The following is a 14,385-nucleotide window of genomic DNA, read 5'->3' on the forward strand; positions in this document are numbered from 1 at the left end:
GGTTGAGACAAATTTCATTTTAGGATGGAGTAATTGTTTCCGTTTTATTTTAGCATTGAAACTTATAGATATGAAATGCAAGTAAGTCTATTGCAACATCAAGCAAACACTATAAGTAGCCTATATCATTTCAAACCATCTTGGTTTCAGCGGCTTGGTACAAAATTCGGGCGCCCTGAACTACTCGAACTACTGCATTGCGTCCATCTTTACCATTAATAAATAAATTTTAATTAACACTGCTTTAGCTTTCACATCACTCAAGATTGATCTTCTTTGTTGATGGACCGTATAGTTGTGAGCCGAATTTGGTGTCTTAACAAATTTATTTTCACGTATGGCTCCATTCCTGCAGCAGCCACTGCTACAATATACGTGTTTCTTATTGTTATGTAACAACCAAATTTATGATATTGGTCAAGTTAGTAATTACAGTCCACAGTAGTAAGTAACATGTTGCCGACATTATATAAGGCTTTTTCCGTGCTTAGCCTAATTGTTACTGTGAAATATGACGAAGTTTTGGTGTAAGAAAGGGTGAGAAAATGTGCGCTAACATTTTTTACAGACCAGGCTTTTAGTCTTGAAAAGAAGAGTTTAGGAAAAATTCTTATCGTTCGAATCTCTTGTGAAAGAAGTCCTTAAACGGTTTGGACATATATCTAAAAAACGCACTTGCTGTAGCGTTACTATAGTATACAGTAGGTGATTAAAATATTGACAGAAATGATGTAAATAGACACATGGGTGTGTAATTGGTTGTTTTACAATCTAACGTAATAGCTCTTTGGAATTAAAATACTTTAGAACCAACACTGTCTACCTTCAAAATGATAGCTATAATAAAGAATAAACGTTAGATAAATAAAGCACTCCGCATATATGTATTATTATAGGTTTTATTTCTTGCATTACATCAATTAAATTGTTTGCAATTTAGTCATGATAGTTTAATTAACATTGACCATTAACAACGTAATTTGCAATCACTTTAATGCCAGCGAAAGATTCTTCTGATGTTGGTTGAATTTGACTGAAAAATAAAATTGGATATAAATTGGCACTAAATGAAACCTTACTCATATATTGTATAGAGTAACATATTGTTATCATAAAATACGGCGAAATGAAAAGCAATTAATAATCCTTGAATTATGTATATGGACAAGGCCATCTTTATTGTTTCTTTAATCAATTTGTTCAGCCAAAGCAATAAAAGTAACTGTGTTAAGAAAAATTACACCTGAATTGAATCGGAGAATCGAATTGAATTATTTCAGTCCTCACTTCCCAAACAGAAAGTTATGAATTTTATGAAAGTTATGAATTAAAGTTATTACAGAAAGTTATGAATTTTATGAAAGTTATGAATTAAAGTTATTACAGAAAGTTATGAATTTTATGAACATAAAAACTTTGGAATTCCATTGAATAGACGTTTTCGAGGTGATGCCAATATACCACAGATATACTGTAGAAACCTTTTGCAAAACGTATCAATACCGATCACCAACCCACTTCTTCTCCCGATATGGGTATACGTTGCGTTTTAAACTGATTTATGCTTACACGTCCTATAAAGCAATATGATATGCCAGCCATTCTGGACATAAGCGAAAATCGTTACGTGTTAGGTCTTGGGTTGGCGAAATGGAACAAAAAATGTCTAATCGCCGGCGATCACGCGCTAACAAAGGGTGGAGTCGTTGTTGGCCGCTTGGCCAACCCATGCACATTATATTGCACGTAACGATTTCACATTTGTCCAGTATAGCTTGCCATAATATGAAGATTTAAATGAGAGTTGCCGGACACTTAAACGTACCTTACACAAGCATGGCTGCATCAACGATTTAATCGAATTAACTTAAGAGCTTACTGTTAAGTTTTAAATATAGTCAAACAGTTTTACCCATACTGTCTTGTTTGGGTTAGGTTCTTGTGAAAGTTAGAGACTTGTTATTCATAATTAACCCAATAATTTGTCACTGAAAATTGATTTGTCACTATTAATAATTTGCCAATTTTCGGCATCGTTTTAGGTTTGCCTCTTTGAGTGCGTAAAGGCCAATGTAATTGAAGTAATGCATAACATGTCCTTTTGGTGAAGTTAAGTTTACTTTTGAAGATTTGCTCGTGGATTTAATGAAAGGGAGAAAATTAAACTATGCTCTAAAAACTTTATTTATCAATGCTTGCGTGTAATTAATTATCCAATGCTCAGCAGTAATAATATTGTTAGGGAGTTTTTAAAGGGATGACTTACATTTTAATCCGAACGCCGGAATAATAATTCAAACTCGGTAATAAAATGTCGTTTAAAACTTCTTTACATTTTTTCCACTTCATTTAGTGTACTAATTGCCCAAGTAAAAACCAAGACAGGGTATGAAAAATTATATAGACATCTTTATATTTTTAATCTCTTATATATCTTGTGTGGTGGGTCATTCCGAAGAAGGTATATTCAGATGTTTCATAAAAAAAAAATACGTCTGTGCCTTTTACGTTATCCTTAGTTTATATACCATAATGCTTATTTAAAGTTAGTATTTTAATAACTTAGATACTGACTTCTCAGGCAGCAAGAACCCATATCGGCCGGTGTCTCTTAATTCAGAAGTGTAAGAGCACCTCACACCACCTTCGTCGTACGCCCAGTCAACAGTAATCCCAGATGCAGGATCTGAAAAAAAGAGGTTAAATGCTACTTTTATTCTGATAGTTTAAGGTGTATTAACACATACAATTTTTGTTCTTGAGGTTGTGCAGTAATATATCTAAAGTCACCGGCGTTCGTCGACTTACATATTGTAGTACCGACAGGTCCGGCCTGGTATCGTTTTCCGTGAGTGGCAAATACTGCAGCAGCGCTCTCATCGGCAATTTTACCCTAAACAATACCAGCATTATACAGCACATTATGAGTTAACTTAACTTAATGACTAAGACAGTATAACTTGACGTCTAATTAAAAAACTATTTTTAGAGAAAGTTATAATTGTTCTTAAACTTTCTCCCATTGTATTGATCGTATGGTGTGGTATGATAATCTTCATCCTTTGTGCAAGTTTCGATCATCAAATATTTCTTATTTAAATTTTTGATGTTTGATATAGTATTGCCCGAACTTATAATTGTAAGCCAGGTTTGACCACAACAGGATCAAGAGTCGTCAATGATTTGCCTAAGAGTATTATACAAGGGTATTGGGCCACTGGGTGTCGAACAAGGAACCCGAGTTGTATTTATTGCAAGGCAAGCGCTCAAACTACTTGGCTATGCCGAGCCAACAACCATGCAGACAAACCATCCTTCATAAAATTATAATTGCAAAGTCTTACCAGAAAATCGTTATCAGCTGACAATTTCTCTGTATAGCCATACGGATACATCCAAAGTTCGCTGTACGCGTGCACATCGATATAAGCTTTGGGCTTTATACTCAAAATAAAGTCTCTTTGCAGCAACGTTTCTTGCTAAAATTTGAAAGAATTTACTAAGTCAACGTTTATAATAATGCAAATGATATGTACAAATTGATGTGTAGTCTAACTAGTAACCTCAGAAAAGGCTACGGGGCCATGATACGTTGCACTGCACGGACTGTTACTGGAACCTTCTCCTGCAAAAATAAAAATTAAAACTTAACAAATAAAGAATGCACGTAGGAAAAAAATTATTATCCGGTTATTTTAAATTCGTATGGACACCACAATCAGAAGTTGCACAATTCATATATATTATTCAGGCTTACCTCCAAAGTTGGAATCCCAGTTCCTGTTGGGATCGACACCGATGCAAATGCTACCACTGTCACGCAATGATCTTGTTTTTCTCCACATACGATCCTAAAACACAAAAAAAATTGGTGGATCCACTTTAAAGTAAACAAGACGTTACCATCACAATGGTCAGATGAATTGCTGCCCGATGAATCTTTTTTCAAATGTAGGTAATTAGTTTACGTAATCAAATCAAACCGGTGCACAGACTGCGCAAAATTTATATAACTCACATCGGACCAGGTATAGTCGTATCCATCCGGATTGGAACTGACGATTACGTAAAAGTCCATCTGATTCAGTAAGTTATTTTCTTCACTGCCATCTTTCGCCTCTACCAACTAAATACAAAACCTCAACTTAACACGTAATCAACGAAAAAGTCCGTTTAATTACATCGTAGTTGTTCATGTTGATAAATCCTCTGATGAATTACGGTGTGTTGCTTTTTGTTAGATTATTTGTATTTATTATTGAAAAGGGTTCTCACAGACAACAGCGTAAACTTACATATTTCACAGCGTACATGCATGAAGCAGGGGTGATCCATTCACGTGCGTGGATACCACAGTTAATGAGAAACGATGGTTTGCCTTCACCTCCTTTGCTGATCTGTAATGTAACATACAGTTCAAAAATTCCTTTTGAATATTTTCATTTTAAAATTATTCGGTCCAGAGTGCGTAGCATTTATTTATAGCGTCACTGAATAACGTTGACTTGCGTTGGTACTTGGCAGCTTAATTTTAAATACAGAAGCGTCAAATTTTTTAAACTGCCTAAAACGTGGCAAGCTATTGTCCTAAGCTGGAATTACAAAGCTGCTTCCAGAGTTTTTTGAGGTGTTAATATATTTTTACAAATATTTCTTCTGCTGCCACCAGTGATTGTATGACTGCAATTTTACTCTCATTAAAAATGGGTTACACCGAAATACTGAAAGAAAGAAAGATAAAAATGATGATTCCTACTAGACTCTTAAAAATATTTTTTATAAGTTTTGACTTCACTATTGAAATTTCTTTTTTGTTGGGAGAAGTAGCCACGGAAATTGTAGGTCAACAATTGTTTTGTTCGTACAGGTATAGTTGAAATTCGAATACTGTATTCTAAAAATCAAACGTTTTCACGCAATAATTATTTATTATTCGCTCAAAACTTTTTTCATTCTACAACAGCATATACGCAGAAAGCAAGCGGACAACCGGTACTTAAAGTTGTATGAAGGCATTTTTATGTTATTGTGACGTCAGCTTTTATCGAACCACTAAACAGAGTTGAAAACCGGGCCGGGCTTTCGGAGTCGAGTTTGGGCCAGATTTGGGCCCGAATTCATTCTCACGCTCGACTGCCACATTTCCGTTGTATTTTCACTATCTTTACACGACTGCGCACGCGCGCAGGTTGCTAAAAACTTCCGCAAAGAGCAAAGCGCAAATTGAAAAGGATGACATCAATAGATGACCGTAAAATCAAGTTAACCATCTGGCCTAATTTTGGCTTAAAACGAATTTTTGGGTTCAAGTAAAAAATATTAGGCGCATTACAACTTTGCCAATACACGAAGAGCTATAAACAAAACGTACACAATCAAAGCAAACGCAACATAGGTCGGAAATACGTCACCGGCAATGGTTGAATTTAGTGAAACGAAATGTTGCACGTTATCTACTACGAAAAAGTTGTACAGATTGCCCTTTTTTTTCAAATAACGACCCATTTCTCACCAAAATATTATATATACAGTAATTAGATTCAATAGGTCTATAGAATATCTGTATAAAAATAGCCAAATAGCCATTATGTATATTGACTATACATATACAGGGAAGGAGATTTTATCTGCCTCCTTTGATCAGTTATAGGTTTTTGTTATAACCAAATCATATTATTGCGCAATAATTTTTTTAAATCCTTCGATAGATCTACGTTCTCTTACTACCTTAAGAGCTCTAAGCAGTCTTCCTTCATAGCTGGAACCAAAATCTTCTGCAGACACAAGGTCAGGATATTCGGCAATGACGCTGTCTGTCCATGCGTAAATCTATAGTGATATAGAGCATTCAAGGTGAGGATAAATGTAAATTTTTTTAAGATGTAAATTACGGCCAGAAATGGTTGCTCATGAAAGTCAAGTAATACTGTTTCACACAAGTATTGGGTTTACATCGGTTTAGATTTTCCTTTCCCAGTTTTACGCCACTGGTTATATTGTAGCTTATTTTTACCTCAGCCAAAGTGTGATAACTATTGTAGTCAAATCCACTTAAATCAAACTGAAGAGCTCTGTCAGAAACTTGATTGGCAATTGCTTTTTGTACGTCTTCAATAAAAACGTCAAAATTCACTCTAAAACAAATAATTATTTCAGAAAATGAATGTAAGGTTTTGTTACGGTAGGTCTGCTTAATTTAAACCTGTTTGCAAGTTTCTCTCTTTTCAGTTGAATGTTAAACTGTTTTTTGTTACGGTTTGCAACATTAGGAGACTGAATACGTGTAAAATACATAGATGGATAAATAATATACTTTCAATAAATAATGAAAGCAATATTAATTAATATCAAAGTATAAAGTAACCGTGAATATTTGGGTATAGTTTTTACCTGTTACGCCTCAGGAAAACTTTAACGCGTGGAAGATCTTTCTTAGGAACGTGAATATCAACAGGTCGAATGCCGTGTAAGTCGGTCCAGTAGTCGATCTATGCAATTATCAAGAAAATATCTCTACACGATGCATATTACAAACGAAACAATACCTTACCACCCTTAGCTATACTTCAAAATTAGGCAATAAACCTTACCGGAAAATTTTCTTCTAGAATAGTAATTGATTGGAAATGTTGTTCCTCGGTAGGATAAAGTCGCAAGACTTGATCTCTAAAAGTAAAAATTATCTGAAATGTTTTTACCAAAATTTTGCTGAAGAATTGTAATAGATAAAAGTTTTCTGCGAGAAGTTAAAGTGAACATTGTTTTTTTTTAGCATAAAAGCTTTGCATGATGCAATAAATTCTCACAAATCCTCTTACCCGTGAAAAAATCGTTTGGCCTCAGAAAGAGCGCAAACAACGAGCAGAATAACCACTAGCACTTTCATCGTTCCAAGATAGAAGACCAACAATGAAATATCGTTAGCAGATGATGCTTACATATATAAACTGTATTGAATCTAATAATAGAATAACCACTTAAACTGTATTTGCAAAGAAGATGTGGGAATTATCTACCTGTGCGTTTGCCCGACAGCGGTTATTATGAGATATATAATTTTGTTGTATTAGGTACTTACAGGTGTTTATTTCCCAGGGAATTTATTTTATACAGCAGACCAAGAGTGGACTTTCATTACAACCTTTGCCATTCCTATCAGAGAGCGATACATCATTTGAAATATTTACAGAATATCTGTGTAAAGGCTATATTTGAAGAAAGGTATTTCCAGTTCATGTTTTGCAGAATCGAATATTTCTATGGCAAATTAATAAATACATATTTAACGTTGGAAAACCTAAAAAAATGTGCATTATATATAAGCTCTAGGTTTCCATGATACAACCGTATACATTTAAACACGTCAAAAAATACGTCTTGCATGCACATGTGTAATACATCATACAGTAGAGTGTATATAGACATTCAGGCTATTGCCATTACTTTAGCGAACGCGAAATTACAGCTGATATTTGTACAAAAAAAAACATTATGGAAAACAACTGGTGGCACCCTCTGTTTTTTTCCCACACACCGCACCTGCTACTGACAGCAAACAACGTACTGTAAGGTACATTATTACATTATTACCAACGTTTATTACAAATTATTGGTTATGGGAAGTAGGACTTTTGACGTTATAGCTTGAATAAAGCATAAAAGCCTGAACACATCACGGACATTCATACAAAAAAATATTCAACATCATTATATTAAAAAACGCCTTTGAATTTAACCTAACCTAGCAGGTTTGCAGATTTTATCATATCTGGAAATGGCCGCAGTTTTTCATGCAATACGCATCTTGGGATATTTATTGAGCCAATTTTGTTGCAGAACGATATTTATACACAACGCGAAAGGAAATTCTTTAATCAAACGATAACCGAAGTATGTTTTCAGGAATTTCCGTCAGGAAGCGTGACGAAAACGTTAGATCAAAGTCACTATATGGACGTCGCATATTATTTTCACAGTTTACCTGAACCAGTACGTTATTGATGAACAGTTCTTTAAAGTGATATGTTTTCTTTTTCGTCTGATTCAAGATTATAGGCAATCACCTTTCATTTAGACTTTTGCGTGCCAAATTCAAGTCGTTTCGTTATAAGCGAATACGTGTTAGTGTTTGTTTGCATATTGGATTGCATTTTGTCGAATGTAACAACGCGCTTTCAGTATGAAGTCGCACTAATTCTTTCCCGGGAGGTATAACTATGTCTTATGTTCTTACCGCCTTTGTGGAGTTCTCTGTTCACCAAAACAGGTGAAAGATATGGGTTCTTCGCATCATACGGCCTGCAAAATAAACAGATGAACAAGGGAATGTAGGCTTTGGTAAGTAGGTTAAGTGAAGTTATTGCGTAGGTTCCCTTATAAGGAAGGGAATGTTTGTTTTTAAAGGAGAAAAGGTAGGTCAGTAGTTCAGGCAAATAGGAGACTTAAGCAACTTTAAAAGCGGGCAAGGAACTTTTTTCCAGGAACTCACGGCCTTTGGTTCTTGTAGGAATGTAAACGCGCCACTTCACCGCTATAAACAGTCTTCCCATCAATATCATCAGGTTCGTATTTGGTGAAGGAGTAAGATCGGAACGAACCTTCCTGCTTTGAAACTTCGATGCCAAACTTCTGACAAACAGTCGGCCATAGACCTTCCTTCCAAGTCACAAAGTCCTCTTCAATGCTACATTCACAAATAAACAAACCGATGTTTAAAGACTAAATTTAGACTGAAAAATCCTGAAATAGGGCTAAGTTGAGAAAATACAAAACACAAACTTTGACTCAGAACAGGAAACTTGCGTATATAAACATCAGGATAACTTAGTGGTAACAGATGCTTTGTTCAGACCACAGTACTCTTGCAGAGCGGCAGGAAATACCACCGCATAAGCAGCATCATCTGATCACCACTGATCGCTTCACACACACGCGCGAGCAAGCGGCATAAAAAAGAGTTTACTAAACCACAGAGTCACTGACTTTGTATCATCGTCTCCGAGGCCGATCTCATAAACTCTCTCAGCTCCAAGCTCTTCGAGTCTCTTGTCGACATATTTTCCAGTTGAATTGTAATGTTCGTAGGTCTTGTTGCCCAGCCCGAACACCTTTATGTGAAGAAATTAGTTGGTGGTGGGTAGTTGGTTTTGATGGTGATAAAGAGGCAGGGTACACTTGACAGGAAATAAAGTATTCTCTTTCTGATAAAACCTTACGCATCGACAACTGTCAGTTATTTACTGAACTTGCATGTAAAAAATAGCATTTTGCCTAATCTGCAACACACGCACAAGTATGCCATAGTTGAGTACTAAGTATGCCAACACACTAAGTATGCCATATTCAACTTGGCGGAAACACTTACGGCAAATTTGTGTCCATCGAGTTGTGTATCTCCTTGCTGGAACCAATCATAGAAATCTTGAGCATTATCGGTGGGATCACCTTCACCATACGTCGCCATGCAAAAGATGGCGAGAGAATTTTCGATTTGATGAAGTTCCGCTAACTCCTCCATGTTACATTCTGTAAAAAATGTTGCACAAACATTTTCAAATTTGTTTTTAAATATTTCAATATTTTTTTGGAATACAATATGACGTAAAAGAATTGTTCAGAAGCAAATGAATGCTGTGGAAAATCTAAGCCGAATGAACACGTTTGATTAACCTTCAGGTTCGACAGCTAATGCTTTCATTCCATATCTCTGTGCATCTTTTACCAACCTGGTTGCAAATTCTTCAGCCGTGCCAGTTTGTGAACCATAGAATATCGCCATGCTTCTACCCTGAAACAACGATTGTTACAATTTAGGAACAACTAGAATTTTAATTTTAATAACCTTGTATTTCATTCAGAAATTACATATACATTAGATGTATAGCCTACATAAGCAAAAGTGATAATCGTTGTGTTTACAACGTGGTATATGTAGGCTACTCTTCGAACACAGCAGCTGTCCAAGTAATACTTGCTGGTTATGTACAGGCAATTGTTCAATTACTGTAGTTAAAATTAAGCTATCCGTTGATATTGTAGACAATAGCAAAACCATGTACTCTCCACTTCTGCAAAAGTTAGATATTCCCAATCAAAAAAATAGTCGAATCCTGTTTCGTTTGAGCTCGGCAATAGAACCAACGGGGACCTTTAAATTCTAGAAAAAGATGAGTTTGTTTAACTTTTAGTTGTTTGCCGATGATGTCAACCTTGTAAAATTCTAGAGGAGAGTATTCTTTCTAAAGATACGTGAGATTTTGCAACACAAACAACTATGTTCGTTTTTAAACTGAAGTCTCATTTTGTATACAATTGGCCGTTAACACCACCGTTGGAATACAGCAAATATAAAATATACTTATTTATTGATACATTAAAACAAATTGTGTAAGTTATTTGAGGACAAATCTTTCAGCTCAACAGCAAAAGGCAACAATACTAACTTTATAATATAATAACTTTCTTCAGTAAAATGTAACTATAGGTCTATGAAGGTAATGGCTTATAGAGCCTTATACCGTGTCTTTCATTTTATCCAAAACATCAAATAATTTTGATCCTTTCTGACTTAGATGGATCTCGAAAATTTCCTTGGCCATCGTCAAAGCTTTTAGCTAAGTCCAATTGGATTTGCACAACTCTTAGCGATCCAATGATGTCATCCACATTTGTTGCGTCAAGTTTGTTTTGAATTAAATTCAGTTTTGCTATGTACATTACATCTACATTAAAACAATTTTGTCGATGCTCATAGACAATTTTTGCTTTATAAAACATTAAACTTTTTTTTATGCTGTTGTTTTTAATGTTAATTAAATCTTCATTGACACAACAAACCATACCTGGCCCGATTTCAAACTTTTTATTGCAGAAGCGATTTGGTGAAAACTTTCCTTGTTCAAATTGCAGTTGGATAAATCCAACATCTCTATATTCTTGGTAACATGTTTTAAAACGAAGCAAAATGCTAAAATTTGATCGTTTGTCAACCTGATGCCAAATAAGCTAAGCGATGTTGGAAACTCTATAACTGCTACATCTATTAAGTGTTGTTTATTCTTCTTAAAAGCTTCCACCCAAAAATCTAACAGCGTTGTTGGATTATCTGCATAAATATCTTATATGTGAGTAAAATAGCTTTTTGCATATTTAGTATCAAAAATCTGATATTTCTCAAGCATTTCCTTTTGATGTTTTAAATTAAAATTACAATTCCGTGTATATGGGTGCGATTGGACCCACGCGATGCGTGGAATGAAACACCGTAGATACAATAACTATGAACTCATTTTTGAATAGTCTATTTGTTTTCAATATGTTATAATTAGCTTATGCATATACCGGATGGGATTGTAGTAACACGGTTTATATCTTCAGAGATTGCATTTTGGTTTTCCTCCACGAAGCTCTCATCACCAAGGACTTCTGTACAAAACATTCCGAAAAATTATGATTGGGTTAACCCATACAATATTGTTTCATCTTTCTCTCACCTGGATCACTATAGTCTGTAGGAGAAATGTTGGCTTCATAACCATGCCTAAGGTCTTGAAAAGTATAAATTTAAGAAACAAAAACAGTTATAATATCACAACAAATATGTGAGGAATTTAGACGTAGATCAAAGGGACTCTGGGTGGGTAGCATGTGAATTCCTTTACACGATAAAGACAAATCATTGAAAATACGTTCCCTAGTTTTTATTTTACAGCGGTTTGAATCCTACACACAGGATATAACGTATTGCCAGAATTGTTAAATATTAAAAATCGTAAAATCAAAATAAGGAAAGTTCAGCAAAATGATAACAGATGTTGGCAATTATGACATCACATATTGACCCATTAGCAATGAGCCAATGTTCGGAGGAACTATAAATAGAAAGCTTGTAGTGCAAGAGACGAGAATTGGGTAAATAAAATTATTATTAAAAAATAAAGGTGTTAAAATGAAGTGGGTATCGCTTGAAAGAAAAGTAAAATTGCTTTAAACTGACAATTTCTGAAACGTAGCAGCCCAAGTTTTGGTTAACCTATTAAGTTCCAGTTATTTAGTGTTTCACGTTGAAATAAAAAAACTTGTTTCTCCCAAGGTGCCAAATAGTCGACTGCTCTTAGATTTTGAAGCCGTTCCACCGCGTCAAGGTGACATTCGTCGGAACGTTTTTTTGGGAACGGGGAGAATACCCCATTTCGCTACTGATGCGTGTAGAGAAGCGGGAAAAATACCGTTGTAACAAACCAAATACTACACCCTACTTTCACGATCAAGTAAAGGATTTGGTAGGTTACAGCTAAACCTTCCATGCAACCGCCTTCTCTTAAAGCCGGGGGCAGTTCGCCCAACCGTTGATCGTTGTTTCATTTTATATAATTACCTGTAACCTGTAAATAACCGCCGCAATCGCGCAAAAATGAAACAACGAGGTTGGGCGGACAAGCATTTGGGGACGCAAGAAGAAATTTTTTTAAATTTTTCTATGGAGGAAAAGGCAAAAACAAAACAACAACTCATGACCCTACCTCATCTAGCAAATGTTAGAGGGGTCAGGCCTGTTCAAAATATTGGATAATTCGCCTCGGATCTTCCAAACCTCACCTCAGGTACAACTGATATATACCCGGGGTACCTGAAACAAAATTATCATCGCATTTGCTTTGACGCCCTCTACCGACGACAAACAATATAAGAGAAAAGAAAAAAGAAGTAGAAAAACACACAAAAATACAAAACTTACGCTTATAGAAGCTATTTAGTCCGATAGCAGAATGTCCCTTCGGTACGAGAAAATAGTTACGTCCATGTTTGTATTTTGAAGTTTATTGCGTCAACTTGGTTGATTTTCATTTCATTTCCACAGACATCATAGATTGCGGGTTTAAGCTCAAAATTACTTCTCAGTTTTATACGCGGATAATTTTGTAAGGAAGCCAGACTTTAATTAACGCGCGCCGCGCCGAATGCCAGGTGACGTCACAAACAAATAAACAAACTCGTGGTCATTTTATTTTGACGGTGACTGAGAAGGTCGCAGCTGTGAGAACTTGTGCGTTGGCTTGGTCAGCTCAACATTTCCAGTGCAGAGTGAAAGCTTGCTCTGGTACATTTGGTGAGTCGAATATTCAGTATTTTGTTGATTGCGATAAACATGCTTATGATAGTGGTATATTTTGTTCAAACTTGTTAGCTTGATCCTAACTTAATATGATGTAGCACAATTGTATTGTTGGCATCTTGCATGTTTTATAAAAGTTCGAGTGTTACCACTTTTTCCTTTTCGCTAATTGTGCGAGAGCATGTTCTTTATTGCGCTATGACTAAATGGCTGAAGATTATGAGACTGTCAGTTTGAAGTTTTGGTTTATTGAATACATTTTCGGTTGACGTTTATATCTGTTATTTAAACTGGTTTATAGCTTGCTAGGTTATATAAGTACAAGTTAGCTTTCAAACAGGTTTTGGCTTGTTATATTTTTGTAAACAATATGACATTATTTTTGATCAAATTTTGTAATCTACTATTATAGGCTTAAGTTTTTGTTGTAAAATATAATACGTTTTTAACTTGAAAACTTTAGATGCAAAATAGCGTAAACGATATCTTCAATCGAGCCATTATGTTTGTAGGTTCAAGCGGTGATTCTCGGATCAACAAGCCGCCAATGATGTACACTTTCTAGAAAGGTTCTGTCTTCCAGCGGAACAAAGTTTTTATTCTTATGCGGCTAATTCTCAGAATTAGGGACAGTAGCAAACTGTAGAACTGTTTATTACAGTTCACAAAATTAAACCTTGTTTTCTATAGTGGATCAGCTTTGTTCATGTGACCAGTGAAGTATTCCAATCACAATGTTTCCATGAAATTTCAACTATTTTTGGTATTAATTTTTGAGCTGTCGCTATTTCAACGAAAACATCGTACATTCATAATTACCTTTCCATACCTCACGTTAACTAAAATTCAATGTTTTATCATATACTGTTGATAACTAAACCTAACTATATATGTTTTCTAGACTAAATCAAATACCCAGTAAAATCAAAGCAGCTTCGAAGACTGGCTGCCTGACCTATTTCGATTTCGGCTGAGAGTGAAATAGTCACTTATTTTTTTTGCGGTCTATTCAATAAAATTAAAGACACATTTAATTCGTGTGAATTATATGGTGGGGCTCTAGTGGACACCGATTCACTCAATACTAATAGTGTTTTGGAGTTTTCAAGAAATTTTCCATGTTTATGAGGTTTAGCCACGCTACAAAACGCTGTTCAAATTTTTTTCAAGCTTGTTTGCTGACCTGGATGTCGTACATATTGGTTTGGTGGTTGTTGGTTTGGTGGAGCTGCTTCGTATCCTGCTTCACCTTGTCGTGGAAACGCAGAAGA

At 35.3% G+C, this 14,385-nt stretch overlaps 2 protein-coding genes across 2 annotated transcripts; both read right to left on the reverse strand.

The window, feature by feature from the left end:
• Positions 1 to 881: 881 nt before the first annotated feature.
• LOC143465737 (carboxypeptidase B-like) lies at positions 882 to 6,978 on the reverse strand. The gene is made up of 13 exons (XM_076964200.1): positions 6,819 to 6,978; positions 6,591 to 6,666; positions 6,391 to 6,488; positions 6,014 to 6,134; positions 5,728 to 5,829; positions 4,296 to 4,397; positions 4,019 to 4,126; positions 3,758 to 3,851; positions 3,564 to 3,625; positions 3,345 to 3,479; positions 2,809 to 2,893; positions 2,575 to 2,686; positions 882 to 1,033 (listed from the first exon to the last, which is right to left on the reverse strand). Exons 1-13 carry the CDS (start codon positions 6,884 to 6,886, stop codon positions 955 to 957), a joined length of 1,242 nt encoding a protein of 413 aa, XP_076820315.1. The 5' UTR covers positions 6,887 to 6,978; the 3' UTR covers positions 882 to 954.
• An 87-nt stretch (positions 6,979 to 7,065) lies between these two features.
• On the reverse strand, positions 7,066 to 9,488 carry LOC143465739 (NADPH--cytochrome P450 reductase-like). The gene is made up of 5 exons (XM_076964202.1): positions 9,365 to 9,488; positions 8,983 to 9,107; positions 8,489 to 8,683; positions 8,234 to 8,298; positions 7,066 to 7,194 (listed from the first exon to the last, which is right to left on the reverse strand). Exons 1-5 carry the CDS (start codon positions 9,461 to 9,463, stop codon positions 7,184 to 7,186), a joined length of 495 nt encoding a protein of 164 aa, XP_076820317.1. The 5' UTR covers positions 9,464 to 9,488; the 3' UTR covers positions 7,066 to 7,183.
• Positions 9,489 to 14,385: the final 4,897 nt, after the last annotated feature.

The sequence above is a fragment of the Clavelina lepadiformis genome, chromosome 7 (genome assembly GCF_947623445.1).
Source record: "Clavelina lepadiformis chromosome 7, kaClaLepa1.1, whole genome shotgun sequence".
NCBI lineage: Eukaryota > Metazoa > Chordata > Ascidiacea > Aplousobranchia > Clavelinidae > Clavelina > Clavelina lepadiformis.